At 38.3% G+C, this 24,635-nt stretch overlaps 1 protein-coding gene across 1 annotated transcript in view; it reads right to left on the reverse strand.

Annotated features, from left to right (window-relative positions):
* trdn (triadin) overlaps nt 1–24,635 on the reverse strand; it is a 456,738-nt gene that overhangs the window by 192,874 nt on the left and 239,229 nt on the right. Inside the window, exons 12-16 of the mRNA XM_051924220.1 lie at nt 13,558–13,587; nt 3,984–4,160; nt 1,727–1,756; nt 1,608–1,631; nt 1,487–1,519 (exon numbers count right to left, since the gene is read on the reverse strand). Of these exons, the coding sequence (XP_051780180.1) occupies nt 1,487–1,519; nt 1,608–1,631; nt 1,727–1,756; nt 3,984–4,160; nt 13,558–13,587 (294 nt within the window). The remainder of the gene's footprint in view (nt 1–1,486; nt 1,520–1,607; nt 1,632–1,726; nt 1,757–3,983; nt 4,161–13,557; nt 13,588–24,635) is intronic.

The following is a 24,635-nucleotide window of genomic DNA, read 5'->3' on the forward strand; positions in this document are numbered from 1 at the left end:
GTATTCCTCGCAAATTATGAAAAACAAGAACATAATCCCTGGGAAGGTATGTATATTTGCTTTAAAAATGCACATCACCCCTTATTTTGCTTCAATACATTGGCCTATGATGTTGTATTTAATGTTTTTGTAACTCTGCTGTTTTTTTTAGAATGTTTTTCATCTTCAATGCCCCATATTACTGATCATTGTTGGCTGTCTTGTAGCAGTTTTTTTACATACCTGAGATCTTCTGACAACAGCCTTTTACTTTCCTGAATAGTCCTGAGCTACTTTTCAACTAACATCAATGACTGCCAGGAACTGAAAAGAGGTTTAAGGTTTGGTAGCAGATTTCCTTTTATTACAAACAAATATAATAGAGTTGGCATTACTTGTTCCCACAAAGTAGAAATGGATGAATACCTTTTGGTATTGATTGCTCTTTGTGATTCTTTTGTGATATTTTTAACTTAGAACTGCTTTATGCAGCACAAGTTCTTATAACATCTTTGATATTTGCCATCAGTCTGAGCATCATTCCGGACTGAAGGTTCAAAGTCATGAACACACAAAATAAATACTTAAATATTAGCTGTTGGTCAATTACATTTCCCACTCTATTTGGGTAAAGAGTGAGTATTGCATAAAACCACTAAAACAAGAGTTTAAAAGCAACACACAGAGTTATAAAGCTTTGTGGACTGGCTTATCATTAACATGACAGTAAAGGCTGAAACCAATTAGTGACCACAACATCTCTAATGTGCTGTACAGGGCCGTTCACATTGTATTCTTCACACAGAGCAGGAACTGACCAAACCAAGAAATTTCCCAGCTGCCTACAGGAAACTTAAGTAGAAAGAACAACAACAAAAGAAAAAACAAACAAAAACAAAACGGGGACCAAGCTTAACTCAGTTCTTAGAGTTAATAAAAATCGTCCTTTAAGTAACTCACTCATTTATCCATCTGGAAAACTCCATTAGTGGTCACAATCAAATCACAATTATAAATTAACCTTTTATCTTTAGTACTAGGGTGTTGTACCGTGTTAGCCATTATGAATGTAGAGAAAAGCCAAGCAAAATGACACCTTTTATTGGCTAACTAAAAAGATTACAATATGCAAGCTTTCGAGGCAACTCAGGCCCCTTCTTCAGGCAAGATGTAATCCTTTTATCTTTCTAATTTTCATCAGCTATGACTGTAAAATGTTATACAATGCATCTTCTGTTTAAACTGTACTGATCTGGTTTGTACTATACTGTCTTCTTAATTTGTTAATATTTTATCCTTACTCTCTACTCCTGACCTTGGTCTTGTGGAGTGCCTTTAGTGGAATGTTCTTTATAAATTTAAAAGTGACTAATTCATTTACATTTGTGTGGCTTAACTGCAATAGAAAGATGTTTTTCCCCTAAAATATACCCATCAGCAAAATTATTAAAAATAAAACTATTCCTAATTCCTTATGCCTTTAAATTTGAAAATATTTATAACATACCTTCTTTCTTTTCTATTTTTTCTGTTTTTCCTGCTATTTGAAATAATGAAAATAATATATTTATGAATATTCCCAATAGAAAACGTTTGTACTTAGTTTGATGAAAACATGTCTAACGTACCTTCTTTCTTTTCTGGTTTAGCTGCTGTTAAAAATAACAAAATTAATTGCAATGCTTTTTTGTTTTCCTTAAACATTTTTTTCTGTAATGTTAACTTTGAAACGTTTTTACTAACATACCTTCTTTTTTTTCTTGTTGTTGATGTTTAACTGCAAAAAAAAGGAATTGATAAAAAATTAAATTGAAAAATTTAATTTTATAAAAAATGGATTGAAATTCATTGTCAAAAAATCTTTTACTTTAGGGTTATATGCTGGATAAAAGATTAGGTTATCGAAGCCCCTTGTATATGTTGGTCTATACGAGTCATCCTGTTGTTGACCACAGTTTGCCTGTTGGACAAAGACTGGAGTGAAGGATGCAGTTCTCTGTCTGCACCTAAAAGGCTTATTCTAACATGAACAAAACAGGCAGCACTGTGAGGATTTTTTTTTTATTTCTCCAGTGCCTTCAATACCATCAAGTGTTACCATCAAGTGTTAAGGGGTAAACTCATACATATTCAGGTGGATGAGTCAATGGTGTCCTGGATAATGGACTACCTGTTGGGCTGACCACAGTTTATGAGACTCAAGAACTGGGTCTCTGATGTGTATATGAGCAACACTGGAGCACCACAAGGAACATTCCTATCTTCTATTCTCTTTGCTCTGCACACCCCAAACTACAAATCTAATACCAGTCCATGTAACTAGGAGAAAATCTGAGATGATTTTGCACTTATGAGTGTATTAATAAGCAGGATGAGACAGAGTATAGGAGTTAGGTGGAGGACTTTGTTTCCTGGTGCAAAGAGAATTATCTGCATCTTAAAATTAGTAAAACCAAGCCACTGGTTATTGACTTTCATCAAAGAGCCTCTGCCTGGTCACTATTCAGGGAGAAGACGTAAAGATGGTGCACTCCTACAAGTACTGAGGGGTCCACATCAATGACAGGCAGAACTGCTCTCAGAACACAGACGAAGTTTGTAAGAAGGGCAGAGCAGGGTCTGTTTTTCTAAGAAGACTGCATTCCTTTAATATGGGAAGTGACATTCTTCACATCTTCTACAACTCAGTGATGGCCAGTGTGATTTCCTACGCTGTGGCGTACTGGGCTGGTACCACCTCTTCAAAAGAGGCCCAGCAAATCAACAACCTAATTAAAAGGGCAGGCTTGGTTACAGGATGCATTCTGGACCCCCTGAAGGTTGTAGCAAAAGAAAAGAATGAAAACAAAACTGAGTGCCATTATGAACAAAGATGCACACCCTCTCTCTGACACACTAACACTGAGGACTTTCAGCCAACAAATCATTCAGCTGAAGTGTGTCAAGAAACGTTACTGGGGCTCCTTTATACCACCTGCTTAATGACTCACTGGGGCTGGGACTGCACGGTCAGGAGGTTTTTTTTTTCTTTTTAAATGTTCTTCTTTTGTAGTCATTCTGCTGTGTGTTTAGAGCATATTGTGTGCATGTGTGTTGTATATATTTATTTATTTATTTAAAGAGCTTCTGTAGCCAAATTTCCCCTTCGCCAACAAATAAAGTTCTATCATTAACAGTAGTAACTGAGCTGGAGCAGCCATCAGAAACAAATCAAATGCATTCATCAAACATTATTTTCCAAGCTGTTTATTATCTTCAGTCTTCCTTATAAATTACTAATTACTAAATCATTAATTAAAAATTAATACCATTACTAACAAAAATCTCTGGAGTTAACAGTTTCATTTTACAAAACATATTTATCATGCCTTCTAGCATTTAACATCTGTTTTACAGTAGATTCAACAAAAATAAAAATAGCTTTTTCATATTACAAACAGGGCGGCACGGTGGCGCAGTGGGTAGCGCTGCTGCCTCGCAGTTGGGAGACCTGGGGACCTGGGTTCACTTCCCGGGTCCTCCCTGCGTGGAGTTTGCATGTTCTCCCCGTGTCTGCGTGGGTTTCCTCCGGGCGCTCCGGTTTCCTCCCACAGTCCAAAGACATGCAGGTTAGGTGGATTGGCGATTCTAAATTGGCCCTAGGGTGTGCTTGGTGTGTGGGTGCGTTTGTGTGTGTCCTGCGGTGGGTTGGCGCCCTGCCCAGGATGGGTTCCCTGCCTTGTGCCCTGTGTTGGCTGGGATTGGCTCCAGCAGACCCCCGTGACCCTGTGTTTGGATTCAGCGGGTTGGAAAATGGATGGATGTATGGATATTACAAACATATTCAGCAAACAATGTATTTTGATTACTAAGGTAAAAATCCAAAAAGATGTTAAATAAATATATTTAGTAGCTGGCATCCTTCTTCTCTTTTCTGCTTTAAATATAACATTTTTATTTCCATTCAAGTTAAATGCATGACAAACTCACAATAACAGAAAATAATACTGTGTTATTCAACTTACCTTCTTTTTTCTCTGTTTTATATAGTTTAGCTGCAAAATATTTGTTTTCAGTTAATGAATTAAATGTAATTTTAAATGTGATATAAATACAGTATAGATATAGCATTACAAAAGTATTTAAGTAAATTGTAAAAAAATTGTACATACCCTCTACTGGCACTATTTTTTCTTGTTTGGCTGAAAGAAAAAAATACAACTTTGTGTTTTAAGGCTAAGAGGAATGTAAAACCATCTTACATGCATTAATAGCCATGATTAGTGATGTATGCACTCCGTTGAATTTGCTTCACCTCATGTTGGTGAAATTGTGGAAATGCTTGGGAACTTTGCCGAACTCAGATAAATGCACTGAAGTCAATTGGGAAAAATTAACTAATATGAGTTGATTATAATGGAGCCATTGTCTTTAAAGTGTCACTGAGGGCTAGGGAAATGTCTGCCAACTATGCTGGACCGATGTTTTTGTAGCCAAAATTCATACCTGAGCTATGAGGCAGCAGTGCTAACTACTACCCCATTGTGTCTCCCTGAGATAATATTAATAGAAATAAATATCAGAAGAGTAAAATTTCCTGCAGATCATGTCAGACGGAGCATGACTTCACTAATGTTTGCCCCCCATAGTTGCAATAGCAGATACTCACCTCTCCCAAACTGAAAAGTACAGTTGAATTTTAATTGCTGTCAAATCCCTTTACTTTTCCCAGTAAAAGAAATTAGTTTTTTTTCACATTTTAAGTAAAACAAGGGGGCTCCGCCCCCTGCTCGCTTCGCTCACCTACCCCCGGCGTTTTGAACCCGTGCCCGCTGGGCAGCCACGTGTGAGAATGATGCACGTTTAATACGGAGCGTTTGCCCGAGTCACTCTGGGGCTCCCCACTGTTAATACGGAGCTCCATCCGTACTATTATGCGGTGCATTGTGGACTACTGCGGACCCCGTAGTGTTTCCCGTTTCAGTTTGTATCTCGGTCAGTCGAGCTTTTGTTTTTGAAGCTTTTGAATTCCGGTCTTCATTATCTGTAACCTGCTATCCATGTGTTTGGCCCCCTCGTTTAACCTGTTTATGACGTTTTACTTTGCTTTCTACTCTGTCTTTCATTTCTGATCTCGCTTTATTCTGCTTTTGTTTCAATGACACCTGGTTCGGGGTGAATATATTTTCCCTTTTTCAATATTATGCGGTGCATCGTGGAGCACTGCGGACTCTGTAGTGTTTCCCATTTCACTTCGTATCTCATTTAGTCGAACTCTTTCTTTTTGGAGCAGTGCCTGCCTGGTCTGCGGCATTTCAGACGCACGTTGTAGGCGCCTGCGTTCATTAATTATATCCAGGCAGGCGCGTGTTTGTATCTCGGTCACTCGAGCTGTGTCGTGTTGAATCCGTGCCTGCTTTGCCTACGCAGTTTGAGACGCGCGTTGTAGGCGTCCACGTTCATTAGATCTGTCCACGCGGGCTCGGTGTCGAAGCTGTGTTAGTTGTTGAGCTGTTTGGTTTTGGAGCCGAGACAGTTTTGCTTCCGCGGTTTCAGACGCGTGCCCGTACCATCTCGGGTTTTTTAATCCCTTTATAAAGTTTTACTTTGTTTCCTACTCTGTGTTTTATTTCTGACCTCGCTTTATCCTGCTTGCGGCATGTCAGACGGTTCGTAGTCTGTCTCGTCTTACTCTTGGCAGGGCGGCTTTGTTCTGTAACCTGCTCTCCATGTGTTTGTCCCTGTTCTTTAACCTCTTTATGACTTTTTACTTTGTTTACTCTCACGGTTCGTAGTCTCTCCAGTTTTGCTCTGGTGCGAGGGGGGGGGGGGGGGGGGTTTGTGTGCGCCTGCGCACGTGCGTAGTCTCTCCCGTTTCACTCGGGGGGGGGGGGGGGCTTTTGTGTCCACGGGCAGGTCCCTGCGTCCATATCCGGTTTACCATTCTCGTTTAGTAATATGGATGGATAAGAGAAACATTTTCCATTTTCCATTGTGTGATGACAAGTGGGTTACGATTCTCCCAGTTCAATAAGATAAGATGGAATGCTAGCAGAGCAGTGAAAACTATCATCATAAAGTACTATTCTTCTGTATTGCCACAATGGTTATTACACTAAACAGTACTGCAAATGGAGTAGGAATTATTATGATAACAAGACTGTCTGCTAAATTGGCAAGTATTTTAATCCAATAATGTCTGACTTTCTAGCTTTGATAGTTTAACTACTCATGGAGCACCTTTTTTTCTGGAATGATTATGGTAAGATATCTTAAAAAGTATGTTCAGCTATAATGAAGTGATTTTGATGTTACCTTATAAAGTTCTAGTTTACAAGTTAAACACCTTTGTTCCCAATGCAAAACTATGTTTAATTTCCGCTAAAACACTTGTACTGGATAGCAGATTAAAATGTATATTAAAACTATTTCTAAGAGTTATTTATAATCAGTAGCATCATTGAGCACCCTTATGTAAATGTTGATTTGATGGAATTTTAATTTCCTTTATTTTTGGAGCCTTTCTTTCCACTTCCTGGCACTGTGCAAGCAGCAGCCCTTTTACAAAAGCTCATTATGTCTCACTGTTTTTCTTTATGTTTCTGAACTTAAGTACTAGCTACTAGTCTTATTTGAGATTAATGTAGACTTGATCTGGCTTCTGGCTTGCCACTGATGGTGGCCACTAGTAATTGGATAGATGGATTTTAAATGGATCCTAAATTTACTGATAACTGGCAATGTGTGCAAACCCAAGCACTGGCTTAACTACACTTCAAACTGGCTGCGAACCAGGATGGAGTCACAAACAGGACCAGAAGCTTCCTGCAACACCTGAAAATGTAAGAGACACTAAGAACATAAAAGCAGGATGTATTAAATACTCCCGTGATCAGCTACAGTACTTGCCCTGTGATCATGAGCGCCTAAGCAGCTCAGTTTCATTTTACCACAGGAGCTGTTTGCCCACAGACAGAAAGAGTGTCATGCTGGCACAAGAATAAAACCAAGAGGAAAAGGTTTCAGAAGTGGTCTACCATCTGTTGTAAAGGGAAATGTTTGATCGCTGTCAGATAAGATGGCCGAACAGTCTACACTTATAGCAAGTCTTGAAGCATATATGTATAGTGGCATTTTGCACTTTACAGAGAGCTGGCTTAAACCTAATACACCTGACACTGTTTTAAAGCTGGATGGATTTCATCTTATTTGAGCAGACAGAGACCCAGTGTGGTGTGGAAAAAAGACAGGAGGGGGACTGGTCATCTATGTAAATGAAGAATGGTGTAAAAGGGAGCATATTACAGTTAAAACCACAGTTGTTAATTCAGACATTGAGATTCTGGATGTCAGAACTAATTCACATTATTTGCCCAGGGAGATAAATTACATCATCCTTATTAATGTTTATGGTCCTCCCTCTGCAAATGTGGACTTAGCAACAGAAATGATTCATTCTGTCACTAACACATTAATGATGAGTCACTCTGACCCTGTAGTTACTGTATAATATTTTGTGACTTCAATCATGACACATTTCTATCAGCTTGTGATTTGTTCATCTCAAGGAAATAACAACCTGGACCTGCTTTATTCAAATATATCGAAGATGTCTTTAAATGTAAACTACTTTACCTTTAGTCAAATCTGACCACAAGTCATACTGTTTTTAATTGTTGGTGTAGACTTGTCCTACATTCTATACAGTATACTTTAGAAACCTCAACATATCTCCTAAACTGCTTCTGTATCCCAAAGGATGTCCAATTTTATTTCTTTTAAGTTTTGTTGAATTAAACCTAGAGAGTCAATATGTTAAAAGCTTTATTCATTCATTCTCATTATAATTTAAATAAAATAAGGAGTTTTTTCATTGATGGAAGATACACATCTTATATTGTGAACAAGGGCCTCAATCAAGCCAAGAGTAGACCTTGAGAGATCCACTCTAAGAAGAACCCCAGTGATGAGACCAAAATCCCCCTTGGTCCTCCCATTCCACTCTAACACTCTTTGTCTTTCCCACATGTCAGTACAGATCCTTCCACACGAGACTTTTTCCTAGCTATCTCTAGATTGCATTTCATTGACAACCTAACCCACACAAACGTCTCATCCGCAGCTCATTTCACAGAGGAGAGCCACTTTCCTCAACAGGCACTATGAGTTGCAACAGAAGCCAATGTATCACTTGCCAATATGTAATATTCAATACTCTTGTATCTAGTCTCTCTGATAAATTCAATAATAAACAACAGGACTCTTTCCACTCTAAAAACCCTATTTACTGCATTTCTTGTACGGAAGACAGCTAGCAGACTGTTTCCGGTAGCACATTTGAGCCTTTAAAAATCGAAGAACTTGGAAAAAGTCTGGAGGCCTACTCCATGTGCTGTAATCTATTGAAAGAGACAGTCATTCTACAAAATAGATCCTTCTTACAATATCTCTATTACCCAGCAGGTACTTCCAAGCACCAAATGGCATATTATGGCAACTGCTCGTGCAGGTTCTATGCTACTCCAGCTCATTTACTAGAGCTGTATATATTCATACTGTAGGTGATTATGCAGCATATTTTGGGCCATTACAAAAAAAGTTTCTAACAGCCCCTGCTTTAAATCCCAAGTGCATCACTTTATGTTATATTTACAGTATACAAACAAAAATATAGAATAATTATGCAGTGTAAAAGCTTAGATGCACAGATGTTTCTTACCTCGTATGTACTGAATTTTGTTTTAGAAGAAATGAAATAAGCAGTCCTTGAAAAATATTGCTGAGTATTTTCAGGTTTAATTATACAAGGAAATTAGATCTGACAGCAATGTAAAAAATTCATAAATGTTGATAACCTCTTAATGATCCGCAACTAACAATAAAGCACCTTAGGTAATTATTCTTAGACAATCGGGAAATTATCTTTCAGCAGAAGGAATCCATGTACTCGGTTCAAATGGATTAATAAATATTTTGGCTGCAGACCGACATAAAAAAGCTATTTTAATGCATACAAAGTATACAAATGTTACTTAGTCTATCTAGTGAAGGCCCTGGATGGTAGGCGTAACAGCCATAAAGATTTTCATGATGATCTGTTGATGACTGCTAACTAGGATGTTATGGAGATTTAATTTTATTGTTTTCAAGATTGGGTCAATGCCTAATGTACTTATTTTGGGACCTCTTGACTCTAAAAATGTGAAGCTCATTGGCTTCTACAGCATCTTTTTACCTCCCAGTGTTTCAGTTGTTCTGGACTTTATATCTTGGGTGGCTGCAGTCTTTATACTATTAGAAAGAGTAAAACATTCCACTTCAAAACTCTGAGGTGGATGCACAGATTTATTTTACTGTATCTTTTTGCTCTTCAACAGGCTGCTAAGAGTTCATAACTTACATCATCTAAGGATTTGTTATTTTCTTTCTTCCACCCATCCATCCAAATTTAAATCAATTTAATCCAAACAGTTATTTTAATTTTGCCTTTATCAACTGAGCTTTGTGGGAATGTTGATTCTATTCAAATAAACCAAATTTGATTAATACTGTAGCAGGAGGATACAGTTGTTGTAACGTTGGTTAGGGAAGCTTGTTTCACTACTAATATGGCTATAATTAGAGTACTGAATTTAAGCATTACAGTTTAGATTTTTTTGCACATATAATTCAAGCTTAAACATAAAATACTACTTTACAGGTAGATCTCTTTAGTTTCAGTTAATTTCTCATTTAAATATTGCTTTGATCCAGTTTTGCCAGCATGCACCTGAACATTGTTTGCTAAAAGTGTTATTTTTAAGAGCTCAATTGTGTACCATGTCCATTATTGCATACATTACCAAGAAAAACAGTTGATATATTGTACTGTGGAGCAACAGGGAAACACAATGCCTTTATGGGTTAACTGAGACACATTGCAATCACAGTGCCAGAAAGGTGTAATGGAACATGCATATAAACCCAGCCACAGTGGATGCACAAACCAGTGCATTTCTTTGTGCTGGTCTCAAGCCCGGATAAATGGGGAGGGTTACGTCAGGAATGGCATCCGGTGAAAAATTTTGCCTAATCAATATGTAGACAATACAAATTTCCAAACCGGATCGGTCGAGCACCGGGTTAACAACGACCGCCACAAGTACTGTTAGTCAACAGAGTGCTGGCGGAAATTGGGCTACTGTTGGCCGAAGAAGAAGGAGAAGAAGAGGGGGGAGACGTGTCCGGAGGCAGGAGGAGAGGAGGAATGTAAAGAGAGTGGAACTGAGGGTAGGAACTTTGAATGTTGGCAGTATGACTGGCAACGGGAGAGAGTTAGCAGATATAATGGAGAGAAGGAAGGTTGATATACTGTGTGTGCAAGAGACTAAATGGAAGGGGAGTAAGGCCAGGTGGATCGGAGGTGGATTCAAATTGTTCTATCTTGGTGTAGATAGGAGAAGTAATGGAGTAGGCGTTATTCTGAAGGAACAGTATGTCAAGAGTGTTTTGGAGGTTTAAACAGTGTCAGATAGAGTAATGATTATGAAGTTGGAAATTGGCGGTGTGATGATAAATGTTGTTAGTGCATATGCACCGCAAGTTGGGTGTGCTGTGGATGAGGAAGAAGATTTTTGGAGTGAATTGGATGACGTGATGAACAGTGTACCCAAGGGACAGAAAGTGATGATTGGAGCGGATTTCAATGGACATGTTGGTAAAGGGAACAGAGGAGATGAAGAGGTGTTGGGTAGGTATGGTGTCGAGGAGAGGAATGAAAGAGGTCAGAGGATAGTGGATTTTGCCAAAAGAATGGACATGGCTGTGGTGAATACGTTTTAAGAAGAGGGAGGAACATAGGGTTACGTACAAGAGTGGAGGAAGATGCACACAGGTAGATTGCATCCTATGCAGAAGAGTCAATCTGAAGGAGACTGAAGACTGCAAAGTGGTGGCAGGGGAAAGTGTAGTTAGTGGTCTATAGGATGACGCTGGAGATCAAGAAGAGGAAGAGAGTGAGAGCAGAGCCAAGGATCAAATGGTGGAAATTGAAAAAGGAAGACTGCAAGGTTGAGTTTAGAGAGAAGGTGAGACAGGCACTGGGTGGTAGTGACAAATTACCAGACAGTTGGGAAACTACTGGAGATGTAGTATGGGTGACAGCAAAAAGGGTGCTTGGCATGACATCTGGACAGAGGAAGGAGGAAAAGAAAACCTAGTGGTGAAATGGGGAAGTACAGGAAAGTATACAGAGGAAGAGGATGGCAAAGAAGAAGTGGGATAGTCAGAGAGATGCAGAAAGTAGACAAAAGTACAAGGAGATAAGGCGCAAGGTGAAGAGAGAGGTGGCAAAGGCTAAAGAAAAGGTGTATGATGAGTTGTATGAGAGGTTGGACACTAAGGAGGGAGAAAAGGACCTGTACCAATTGGCTAGACAGAGGGACCAAGCTGGGAAAGATGTGCAACAGGTTAGGGTAATAAAGGATAAAGATGGAAACGTACCCACAAGCGAGGAGAGAGTGTTGAGCAGATGGAAAGAGTACTTTGAGAGGCTGATGAATGAAGAGAACAAGAGAGAGAAGAGGTTGGATGATGTGGAGATAGTGAATCAGGAAGTGCAATGGATTAGCAAGGAGAAAGTAAGGACAGCTATGAAGAGGACGAAGAATGGAAAAGCCGTTGTTCCAGATGACATACTTGTGGAAACATGGAGGTGTTTAGGAGAGATGGCAGTGGAGTTTTTAACCGGATTGTTCAATGGAATCTTGGAAAATGAGAGGATGCCTGAGGAGTGGAGAAGAAGTGTACTGGTGTCTGATATTTAAGAATAAGGGGGATGTGCAGGACTGTAGTAACTACAGGGGGATTATATTGATGAGCCACAGCATGAAGTTATGGGAAAGAGTAGTGGAAGCTAGGTTAAGAAGTGAGGTGATGATTAGTGAGCAGCAGTATGGTTTCATGCCAAGAAAGAGCACCACAGATGCGATGTTTGCTCTGAGGGTGTTGATGGAGAAATATAGAGAAGGCCAGAAGGAGTTGCATTGCGTCTTTGTGGACCTGGAGAAAGCATATGACAGGGTGCCTCGAGAGGTGTTGTGGTATTGTATGAGGAAGTCAGGAGTAGCAAAGAAGTATGTAAGAGTTGTGCAGGATATGTACGGGGGAAGTGTGACCGTGGTGAGGTCTGTGGTGGGAGTGACGGATGTATTCAAGGTGGAGGTGGGATTACATCAGGGATTGGTTCTGAGCCCTTTCTTATTTGCAATGATGATGGACAGGTTGACACATGAGATTAGACAGGAGTCCCCGTGGACTATGATGTTTGCTGATGACATTATGATCTGTAGTGATAGTAAGGAGCAGGCTGAGGAGACCCTGGAAAAGTGGAGATATACTCTAGAGAGGAGAGGAATGAAGGTCAGTAGGAACAAGACAGAATACATGTGTGTAAATGAGAGGGAGGTCAGTGGAATGGTGAGGATGCAAGGAGTAGAGTTGGCGAAGGTTATCTTATCTTTATATTTTATTATTCATTGTTCTCTTCTTTCAGGGTTAACAAAAAGGTTGTTAAGATGAAAGAAAAAAATCACTTTGCTGTCCCAATATAAGCTAGAGTAGTTTTCAGTTTCTTTGTTACAACTTGCCTGATGATGGGGCCTTAGCTGCCTCGAAAGCTTGCGTTTATAATCTATTTAGTTAGCCAATAAAAGGTGTCATGTTCACCCTACTTTCTCCTGTATCAATCTATGTCTAACACGGTACAACACTCTACTGCTATGTATATTTGTTTGTATGGGTGGTACAATTTTGTGTTTCTGGTTTTCTTTGGCACCTACATTTAAATGTGACTTTTTGCTATGATGTTATATAGTCCATAATGACCCATGGCATTATGGTGACCAAGTTAAATAAGCTGTCCATGCAATTAAAGATGGTTCAAACTTTGTGAAAATAAAACAAGACTTTGAGAGACAAGGTACCATCCTATAATAACGGACCTTCATGCACACAAGTATACTCACTAATACATAATTAATTAAGAGTTGCCTGTAAACATCGTTTTTTTCTCTACAAGTTTTTTTTTCCCATAACGTAAAATGAACAAAACACACTGGGGAGTGTGTCTTGCTAGGCAACAGTGTCTAAAATGTAGCCAACATCTTCACAAAGGAAGTGGTTAAAAAAATCACCTAAACCAAACAAGGAATCAAATCCAGAATTGTTTGAATTGCTTGAGCACAAGTTTCTTGCAGAAAATGAATAAGCAAAATAAAGATGAAATTACACCAGCATAATAATGATATAAATATAAACAAATATAGATAAAAATGTATAATGCTTGGAAAAAAAGAAAAGAAAATGCACACATTACTAATGCATTCCTGACACAGGGTGGCAGTAACATACATTTCTATACTTTTTATTTCATTTTCTGATATAATACAGGCTTTCCCTTTTATAATCATATTTGAGCTCACAATAAAGTGTAAAAAATGTACAGGCTGTGACTACTCTGATACAATCATTTTTATCATATCTCGTGATTTTACTAGTTTCCCTACAAGACAGAAATTGCATAAAATTAGGATAGTGGATTCATGGAAAATCATGACATACCTTGCTTTATTTCTGTTTTCTCTGCCTTAACTGTATTAAAGAGAAAAAGGAGATGGTTCTTTAGTCAGCACTTCAAGTTACAACCAACATATAATATATGCTATAATAAAAAGAAAAATATTACTAATAAAAAATGTCTATTTGTTCATTAAGGATCTTAATTTCTGATGTTTCACTATGTGCCTTATCATAGAACACAATGTAATATGGCTGTCAAAAAAGCAGAAATAATGAATGAACATTTCACCAAATCTTGTGTCTGACAGCAACTAGTTGTCCATCATTTTTTAATTGGTTAGGTTTTGATATTAGCTTTTTCTATTACCTGTATTGCATGTACAATGAATATGCATTTTTTAACCTGTTAGTTTCTGATATTAGGTTTTTGTATTATCTGCATATACAAAGAATATGGAACATTTAGGAAATATTTGCTTATATTTGCACATTATTTTTGTTAACATCAGATGTGTTATCTCTGGAATACTTAATGTTTATGGGATTTCCTAAAATAGCCTTTCTGCTATCCAGGGGAATTGAGCTGGAATAATTTGCTTAGGCATGGAGCAACTTGTATATCCTCTTACCACTTTTTTCATTATGGCAAACAATAAGATATTACACAATTTTCCATGCACACTAAATGATGAAAAGGTCAATCAGTCATATAAACTCAATTTAAAGTTGCCATTAAGCATAATCTGCATATTGTTTTGACATGAGCGGAAACTAGATTATGTTGACAAAAGCCACAAGAATAAGGCGAGAAACATGCAGACTGCAAATATACTGCACCTGTGCTGAGATTTGGGAGAGAGCATGACTGAGCTTTTCAAATTGCCAAATTTTCCCCTGGGGGACAAGTAAAGTTCTGTCTGTCTGTGCTACTATTTCATTCAACTCTAGTTGTTTTAGGACACTTTTGAATTAAGCCACTGTAACTCATATACTGTATAGACCAACTTAAAATATGAACCTAAAGGTCTATGCATATTAACAAAATATGAATAACTGATCATTCCATTAAAGCTTAACAGACTATTTTACGTCTTGCAGCTGTGTCCCTATATGCATTATAAAAAAATGAAATAGTATTCTAATCTATTATGGCAATATTAAAAAATGCTCAATGCTATAGTTTGGTGAAAGTCCTGCATTAATTGAGTGCACTGTTATGGAAATGTAAAAAACAGTGAAAGAACTATAAAAAGGAGTTCACAAATATGAATGCATAGCCATATAGGATATGAAAGTTCCAAACGAATAAACATCATCAAATGCAATTTTAAATAAAAGTAAACTAAAAAAATAGGTGATTAGTTCATTGCAATCAGAAATGCAATGTTGCTGTTAGTTCATTGACTCGAAGAGTGGTAGTGGGCATGCTGCACACTCCACTGTAATCCCACACACTAGGAAAACATATTTGGCAATCATATCCCCTTTGTAACTACTGTATTAGTGCATACAGATTATCGTGGTATAGTGAGTCCGTGGTAGAGTAGTAGGCCCGTTTTTCATAATTCAATGGCTGACTCAATCTCCATGGGTGTGCATGCTCATGCAGCTGCAGGAGGTTGGTGAAGTAACTGGGGTGAGAGGCATCTGCATGTGAGGATGCGGTCTGTCTCAATTGCTTCATTGGTTTCTGCAGTGTGCAATTGAGGCGCTGTGCCAACAGAGGGGGATCAAGAGGAGAATGACAAATAGAAATGAAAGGAAAAGAATGGAGGTTAAAAGAGGGGAGAGAGAGAAGCAGGCAGGAAGTCGGGAGAGTTCTGGTGCGAGTAAGCAAGAAGAGGAAGCAAGCATCCATGTGAAGAGACCTCAGGGGAGTGTGTGGCCGATGCTTAGGGGGTGATGAAGGGAATCACTTTGGCTGAGCTCTTCAGTGCTGGATGGTGTGACTCACCGCATACGTCAGAGAAGGCAGCAGAAGTTGGCGAAGCACAGATGGGGAACTCTACTGGAGCCATGAATAGAAGGGACCTGAACCTGAGTTTGGATTGGGGAGCCCTGCTGGGAGCAATTGGACAGCAGGAACTCAGATCCATGGAAGAAGTATAGCTGCGCCTGTTGGTTTGACATCTTTCAGGGCAGCAAGACCTGAGCTTGGTAAGTCGGGGAGATGTCCATTTTAAAAGGGAAGCACCGGGGCCTTGATTTTAAAGTACATTTTTAAAGTACAATTTCTAAGGATGTAGGTTTTAAGGGGAATATACAAGAAACTTGTTTTTTTCTTTTAGGACAAACCACAAGCATAAGTCAGTAAAGAGACAGGAATCCGGTCCCAATACAAACATGAGAAAACTTAGTGTCTATGTTCAAAACAATAAAATACTTCAAAATAAATACTTCACCACACTCACATGTAACTTTTTTTTTTTTGTCAAGAAGATCAAGAAAAATCCAAAGCAAACTATCATAATGGTGGCTTGATGAATTCACATGCCAAGTCCATGTGGTAATGTATGCCATACTCATGTGATCAGCAACAGGCATCGTTAACAATAAATAATATGGTTACCTCCATTGGAAATATTGTAGAAAATGGCATGATGATGGAAATGTGACATTGCCAAAATAATATTTAAATAAACAAAAACTGACCTAACAACAAAAATAATGCAAACTGTAATTGTATTCTACATAAACTGGACATTGTCAAATGTGCTCATGACATTCACATATCAGCATGATATCTCCAAACCCCATTCATTCATCATGATTTCAAAGAAATTGCCATTTTTAATATTCTTTGAAAATATGTGTCTGGCTGGTGGTCAGTGTTTTATGAAATGTTGCCTTTGGTGGCCACTCTATATATTACCATTTCACCAATCATCTATTTGTGATATTTTTATGCAATTACCAGAGACATGTCAAATGGCCAGTTTTATATTTCTCATTTAGAGATTACTGCTGTCTTCTCAGAAGTGTCTTAACACAATTCAGAAATACTGTAATCTAAAAATAAAATAAGATTTTCACACTGTGAATGCCCATTGCTCTAAATAACTAGCCACATGTGTGCCAGCAAGCTGTTATAGACATTCTAATTTAATTTTTGCTTTATTGATAATAAATGAAGAAAACTGTAGTTAAAAAATGAGAATTGTCATGAAGTTTTAACAAGTCAGTAAAATTTCTTTAAGCCTCCCTAGACTTAGAATCCTAGGTTCATTTTTGACAATGATCTGGCAACAAAAGCTGAGGCATAGGATTTCAGAGTGTATGTTAGAACCATGAATTTCTTAAAACAAATCTGTCAGTTGATGTATGGTTTAAATGAGGTTATTCAATTGATTCTGTTCTCTTCCTAAGTTTACTCCTTAATTGTTTATTATGAGGTGAAAATTCTTCATCTGAATGAAGGTGGGTGCCGCAGCTATCTAAGACACCCACTGCATCAAATCCTCAGAGACAAAGCCTGGAAACAATGAAGCACATTTATGTTACGTAGAATGCCCAGTGGGACTGGGTAGTACCTTGGCCTGAAACCCCTACAGATTTTGTTTTTTTTGTTCTCCATACTAACTGCAATTTCTTTGTTTTTTCTGTCCTCCCAGCCATTTGACCATACCATTGACTTATCTGCAGAGGTGGGTAGTAACAAGTTACATTTACTCCGTTGCATTTACTTGAGTAACTTTATCAAAAAATTGTTCCCCTAAGAGTAGTTTTACTGCACCATACTTTTTACTTTTACTTGAGTACATTTGTGAAGAAGAAACGCTACTCTTAATCCGCTACATTGGGCAACACTCAACTCGTTACTTTTTTCCATTTACACATTAGATACGCTTATACTTTTGCCAGAGAGAAGTCGCCAGTGGATCTACTGCATGACTGTTTTACCAATCAGATGTAGCAACAATAATCACATGACTCCGTTTCACCAATCAGACATAGCCATGCAGTCACATGATCACCCACAAACTTCTTGTGTCTGCAGCCTGTGAGATACTTTTAGTCATGTGGGGCTCTTGTTCACTGCTAAATGGTCACAGCTTCACTGCAAGAACCTTGAGAGCCAACTCCTGCAGAAGCTTAACCATCACTTCACTGAGTGAAGAACAAGCACGTTTTAACCAAACATGCACAGACACAGACAGTCAAGGTAAAGTGAGACTTCTTGTACATGCACAAGCTGCCTTGTTCTAATGTTATTTTCTATCAGCTGTGCTATTTGGAGGGCAAGTGTGTGACGATGCCGGTCCCCTACAGGCTCTTTTCTTTCTCCTTTTCTTTGATTCCTCCTTCTTTTTTTGTGCCGACCCGTATATATCCACTCCCGTCTCCGTGGGCCTTAATCACACGCCGCAGAAAGCCAATGAAGCAATTGAGAACAATTGCACATATGATTCGCTCCAACTACCTCATTAACTCCCCGCGGTCATGCAATTGCACCTACGGAGAGTGACATGGCTTTATGGATTTGAAACTGGCCTTTTTTTTTTTTTTTGAAGCTGCAAACCCGCTAAACCACAAAATGAATATGCAGTATTATACTGTCAGTGTACAGTATATCTTGTCACTGAAAGTAGTTTGCACTGTTCAAACATACATGTTACCTACTGTAGGTATTGGCTTCAAAAGCTTTGTTGTGATACACTGAGATTTGGAACTTTGTGTTATTTGTGCATCTTTATTTTGTAAAGATGTTATTTATTTTTACTCATTTTGTATTTTATTATTTGGAAATAGCAGAATTTGCACATCCTCTTTAATAAAATCCCTGTGTGCGTCCAGGTGTCCGTGTGTGTCTTCTGGTGACGTGCGCATGTGCGGAGCACGGTGCGATGCGCGATATTACTGTCAGAGAAAGTTACAGGCGTTTTACAGAAATACAAACCAGTATTACTGCGAGACGAAATTAAAGGTACACAATGCAGTGACTTGTATTACAGCCACATACAAGCCAGTATTACTGTCAGAGGAGATTAAAGGCATATTACCGACGCGCACGCCTGTATTACCGCCAGAGAAAATTAAAAGTATATTACGGACGTACAAGACAGTATTACTGTCACAGAAAATTAAAGACACACAATACACGGCGGCAGCCCACGAAGAATGGTCAACTCAGCAAGTAAACATCAACAAAAGAAAGGCTGAAAGAGAGAAAATACGACCAACAAAAAGAATGAGGTCAAAGTCCCTTGCCATTTAATATAGCCTGTTCCTAAAAAAAAAAAAAAAAAATCATTTATTATGTTCAAACAGCTACTCAGTACTTGGGTAGTCTTTCCACCAAATACTTTTTTACTCTTACTTGAGTAATTTTTTGGTTGACTACTTTTTACTTCTACTTGAGTAATATTTTTTTGAAGTAAACGCTACTCTTACTTGAGTACAATTTTGGGCTACTCTACCCACCTCTGCTTATCTGTAGGGAAGGCATACAATATTATATTGTATATAATGATGATACTATTCTACTAATTATAAATGTATGTTATGTAAGCATGAATAGATTTATTTTTTGTTATTCATTATTATTCTTATATAATTTAATTTGTTTTTATTTTCTCGTATCTATCTTGTTGACATCTTGTAAAGCACTTTGAGCTGCATTCTTTTTATTAAGATGTACTATAGAAATAAACATTGTTGTTGTTTAAGAAATTAAACAGAGTTTCTGATATCCTGTCCAGTTCTTTTGTTGTTACCATATTCCTTGTTTAGTTGGGCAAAAGCAAATATTTGGGGGTTTCAAGAGAATATATAATAAATCAGTTAATGCTATGGTAGATGACAGATGTCATTCAAAGTTCTAAAGAATATATTAATTCTTTGGAAGATTTGATCTTGAGACATGTATAATTAAAAAGGATACAGTTTTATAGTTTAACTTGACAGGTATACTTGTTCTCAAATAAGGAATTTACTACATTTATGTATGATTTTTCTTGGTGGCTGACAGAAATTTCACATTTTCCAAAGCAATGATTTCTATTTAATATTGAAAAGAAAGGTTTGCTGCACTTAAGATCACTGGAAATGCCATATTATGAAGACTTTATGTAAAAAGCGTTAGAAAATATCTGTATATACCACATACAATGTTTGTGACAGGCAAAACCACCTTATGAGGTTGACTGTTCTAAACTGTGACTCTTGATGCTGAGCTGTTCCTCAGCTAATGCATTTTTTTTATCATTATGCTCAGCTTTTTAATGAAGCAAAAAATGCTAGAATTTGCAGAGAAACACTCTCATAAAAATATAAAAAAATACCAAGAGTTTCACACCACTCAGAAAGCAATGAATATCATGATCAGAAATCCGCATATATTAACAAAGAAAATACCCTGACAGGGGATAATGCGTAGGCAGAATACAATGAGCACCGCAGAAAGCAGTTGTTGTCAAATGAACATGCCCTGAGGTGAAACTGTCTGTAGGAAGATTCTTCTAATAAAGGGTTTGTTTGCATAAATGGTAATGAACCACAGCAAAGCAATAATCTCTGCTATTTCAACAGTTTATAATTCATTTTTATTAATCATTATTTTTTTTCTGCCTTAATCATTCATTCAGCCAAAAAGCTGCATTTGGAAAAACAAAAGACAACTATGAAAGTAGAGGTTTTTTATCTTTGCATTTTTTTTTATTTCATGCTCAAATACAGATGTTTCATTTATTTTCATTTATATAAGCAAGTATTCTCTCTAAGGAACTGCTGCAGCACATTAAACTGTAATAATTCAAGTGTTATACCTTCTGAAGTGTTATTGGGAAGCCACTGACACAAGTTCACTGACCACCGTAGCCCCTGTTTGTGCTAGTGAACTTGTGGGCAAAGAAATGCTGCTATTTTGCATGCACTACAAGAAAATTACTAGATGACACTGCTCTTTTCAAATTCTAGCCCAGTAACTGCATGTGTTGATCTTAGCATGTTCTCCCATTGTTTGAGTTCAAATCCCAGGTACTGCTGTTGTCTTTGGAATGTAGGGCAGGTTGCTTGGCAACTCTACATTGGCACAATATGCATGATTGTAGGAGTTCTCAGCCACTCGATCAAGAAGTGGTTCCCACCTTGCACCTAATACTGCTGTGATGAGGTTCTGGCCGACCACAACCCCAAACTGGATAAGTGGGTTGGAAAATGTTTGGAATACAGCTGTTTGTTTAAGAACTTTTTGAAGTGATAAACCCTATGTAGCGGTGGTCCTGAGTGAGAGGGAGAGAACAATAGGAAGGGCTGTGCTCACAGTGCTTACAGGCAGTCCCTACCCCTCGAGCATAACAGTTTTCTTATTGCTCTCAGCATAGGAAGGGAGCTGCTACTGATCTTCTTTGTAATCCATGTATCGCATGTTCATGGCTAACCTCCAGCAGTCACCACAGTGCAAAATGTTGAACCAGCGATGGACTGAGGTGTGATTCCATGAGCAAAAAAACCCCATAAAAGCAAAAAAAAAAATTCAAAGGAAAGAGAGCTGACCTTCAATTCCTCATTATAGCCAAATTATGATGATTCTAAAGTTGCACCGGAGGCTTTTGAAGTTAGAGAACAAATCTAGAATTATGGATTGGCTAAAGATAACCTATCTGTCACCTACAGGCTAAAGACTCATTTATTTATTATTGCTTATTATCTAGATGTACAGTTTAAAAAAATTGGTTGTTAGCACTCTGTCTAACCAAACTCGTTTATACCTGTACAGATATGGGGATTGTTTGACATGACATTTTCACTTCAACAGCAGTCCATCCCAGCCCAGATACATCATGATTTAAGACTAAAGTACAGCCAAATTCCAGACAAACAAGGCAAGAATTAAAAGCAGTTTTACAGAGTCTGTCATCAATCTTTTTTCATGCTGTTTCATTCTTTATTTGTTTCCTCAAATCTTTTTAATTTTCAATTATGATTGTATAATTTTTATAAAAATAAAACATTCATGTTTTGTTTTATTTAGTGTTTATTTTACAAGACCTATTGATAATAAATAATCCTTTAATAAAAAAAAAAAAAAAATGGAACAGACCTGAATTGAAATGATCTGTACTACTGGTAAGATGCATTAACCATGATATAATACCAGTCTTGTTAATTTAGATATTGAAGCAGCAGTGCTCATTGATTATCTGGCAAGAGTAATTCAGTAAAGTGGCTGGTTTTATGGCACTACAGTTAAAATTTTGCAGTAGAATACACAACTTCCACTGATAGATTATATGGAAGTAATCAAGATATTTTAATACCTGGTCCTGGATTTTCATGTTGCCCTGCTTTTACACCTTGGTACTTAATTAAGCGTCTGTATAGTTGAAAATTGAGATCCTACATATATATAAGAAAAAAAATATACTGTATATATATATATATATATATATATGTCAATTACGATGTCTGTCTGTATGTTTGTCTGTCTATCTGTTCGCTTTTCACGAGAGAACTATTTAACAGATTTAGATCAGGTGTTTTTCTGTAATTTGCTTGAACACTCCGGTTGATTTTGCGATTTCTCTCATCGCGCTAAGAATCACAGTTCACTTGCAGGAAAGCAATATATTCGTGCTGAGCTGAGACAGAGACTGCAGGCTAAGGGGTGGGGGAAGGGTGATGTGTTTAAGTCGGTCAACCTCTGTGTTTTGGAGTGTACCTTGCCACCACTTAGCTAGTGATACCTGTTTGTTTATTGATTTTTAAAATTTGTCCTGTTTCACTACTATGCAGGAGATGGCTAGTATATATATATAAACAAACACACTCTTTCACCTCCTCTTTGTGGGATCAACTGCAAGCGTGCTGGCTTGCTGCGTGAGGGCATTTAAAAGACCAAGCCGCGGCCATCCTGAAGTCTCACTCCCTTTGCTCCGGTCGCTGTTTCTGAGCCACTGTGCCCCCTTGATGAGGAAGACTTTGTGTTCTTTTGACCAGGAGTAGGGGCTAAGGAGTCAGGTTTGACAGCTGTTCCTTGTGTAGATGGATCACTTCTGAAAGAGACTTTTGTTTGTATCAGCCTGGACAGAAATAAAGTTTCTACTCCTTGGAAATCCTCCTGTACTCTCCTGTGCAACTTTGTGACACAAGCTTGACAATATATATAGGATATATATGCATGCAAATAGGGGACAGTTTAAAGGCTCATATAATTGTACTATTCATCTAGAAAGCCAGAGGGTGCTGTTGACTAATGCCTTTTCTCTTCCTCTCTCTGCAGCCCGAGTTCAGAACCATGACACCTCTGATGTGACTCCCAGATTCCGCCCACCTGGACCCGCCTCTTCCTGCCCAGGACCTTTATCTCTGGAAGCAACACCATCTTGAATCAGTCTTATGAAGATTTGTGTCATTTCAATGTTGTTTTCTTTCCTAGCATGCTGTACCATGCGTTTTATTTGAATTGGCTCTTGTGATGCACAAAAGATTTATGATCTCTGTTTGCATGTATATATTAAAACTGCAGCTGAAATTGTTTAGAATTATAGACTACAAATTTTTGAATACATAAAATGGCATGTTTATTGCGTGCATCTTCCCTTCTCTTATAATTTACTGTGACTGCATTATGCTACATGTACAATTAATATTACTTAAAGCAACCAAAATATCAACTGTGTATGTGTGTGGCTTTCAGAGTGAGAATGGACAAGACAAAATGTTGAAGTTGGTTTGTATGCTGTGTGGCAGGCGGCCAGGTCCCATGCCTGGCCGGGACGCCCCTTCTACATATGTTCCAGGGGAGCAACCATGGGTATCTCAGTACCTCCCCCAGGATGCTTGGTGGCAGCCTCCCTGGTTGATGATGGTGCCTTAGTTTCACGCAGGGTTCCATGGGAGATGGAGTTCTCCACAGCCCTGTTGGGATCTGGGGTGGCCGCCAAGGGGTGCTGCATGGGTCCCTGAGCCGGCCTGGACAACTCTACAGCCCCGCCCGTAAGTGCAATCAGAAACAGGTGATGAAGCACCTGGAGCACTTCCGGGTGGGCTATAAAAAGGGCCAGCAACCACCACTCAGGAGCCAGAATTGGGAGAAAGAGGACGAGGTTGCCAGGGAGGAGTGCTAAAGAGAAAGAAGTGTGTGATGTAAGTGCTTATTGGACTGTGTATTGTCTGTGGGGTTCACGGGGAAGATGTGCCCCATGGGTGAAGAAAATAAAAGTTTTTGTGTTTTTACATGTGCCTCCGAGTGAGTCTGTGCCGGGTCGGGCACTATATAGCGTCTTTCTCACAGCTGCTTGGTAGTTGATGCCAGATAATATGAAATGAGGTGTATCAAGATCACCAACCTTGCTTAGAATTTCACACACACACAAAAAAAAATTAGCAAAGTGTATGTGATAGTTAAAAAAAGGGTTGGCAGAAGCCGACACAACTTGTGACAGATCATTCAAAAACTAGCTAAGTACAACTTATAACAAAAAATGCACATTCTTGTTTCACCAAGTCATGGACATGTTATGGGTGCCAGTAGTAATGAGTGAACCCTGCTGAATTTGCTTTGCCTCTTTTTTGTTGAAATCACCTGTTTGTGAACTTTGCCTGATTCCATGAAATGCATTGAAGTCAATGGGGAAGGAGGAATTGAACTAGTTTTGAGTGGATTATAACGGTGCAATGGCCTTTTAAGTGTCCTTGAGGACTAGGATAAAGACTGCCAACTATTATGGCTCTATTATTGTGGCCAAATATGTGATCTGAGCTGTGAGGCAGTGTTGCTAAGCATTATGCCACCATGCCTCAAACTGCAACAAATACCACAAACAAAATGCAACAGCCAGCCAAAAATTAACAATATAAAATATACATAATTGTGCTTACAGTTCTAATCTTGGGGTATACATTGGCCATGCAATGAAGCAGCAGCATGGGACTGGTCCATTCCATTGTTTGAAGTCACAGCTCATTGAACATTGGGAACGTCTTTTTTGTTTCCCATATATTTTTGAAGATGCTTCTCACATTCTTCTTCCATTGGGAAGAAAGAAACATCTTGTAAATAGAAATAAATCTTTTGTTTTTATTATTTCAAAGTGTGTAATGCATTTTTTTTGATGAGAGGAGGTGGAGGGGAAGGGCTCCTTTAAGGCTTGTGTTGAGATTTTGCTGGACACGAGGCT

This window comes from Erpetoichthys calabaricus, chromosome 3, assembly GCF_900747795.2.
Source record: "Erpetoichthys calabaricus chromosome 3, fErpCal1.3, whole genome shotgun sequence".
In the NCBI taxonomy this organism is placed as follows: Eukaryota; Metazoa; Chordata; class Cladistia; order Polypteriformes; family Polypteridae; genus Erpetoichthys; species Erpetoichthys calabaricus.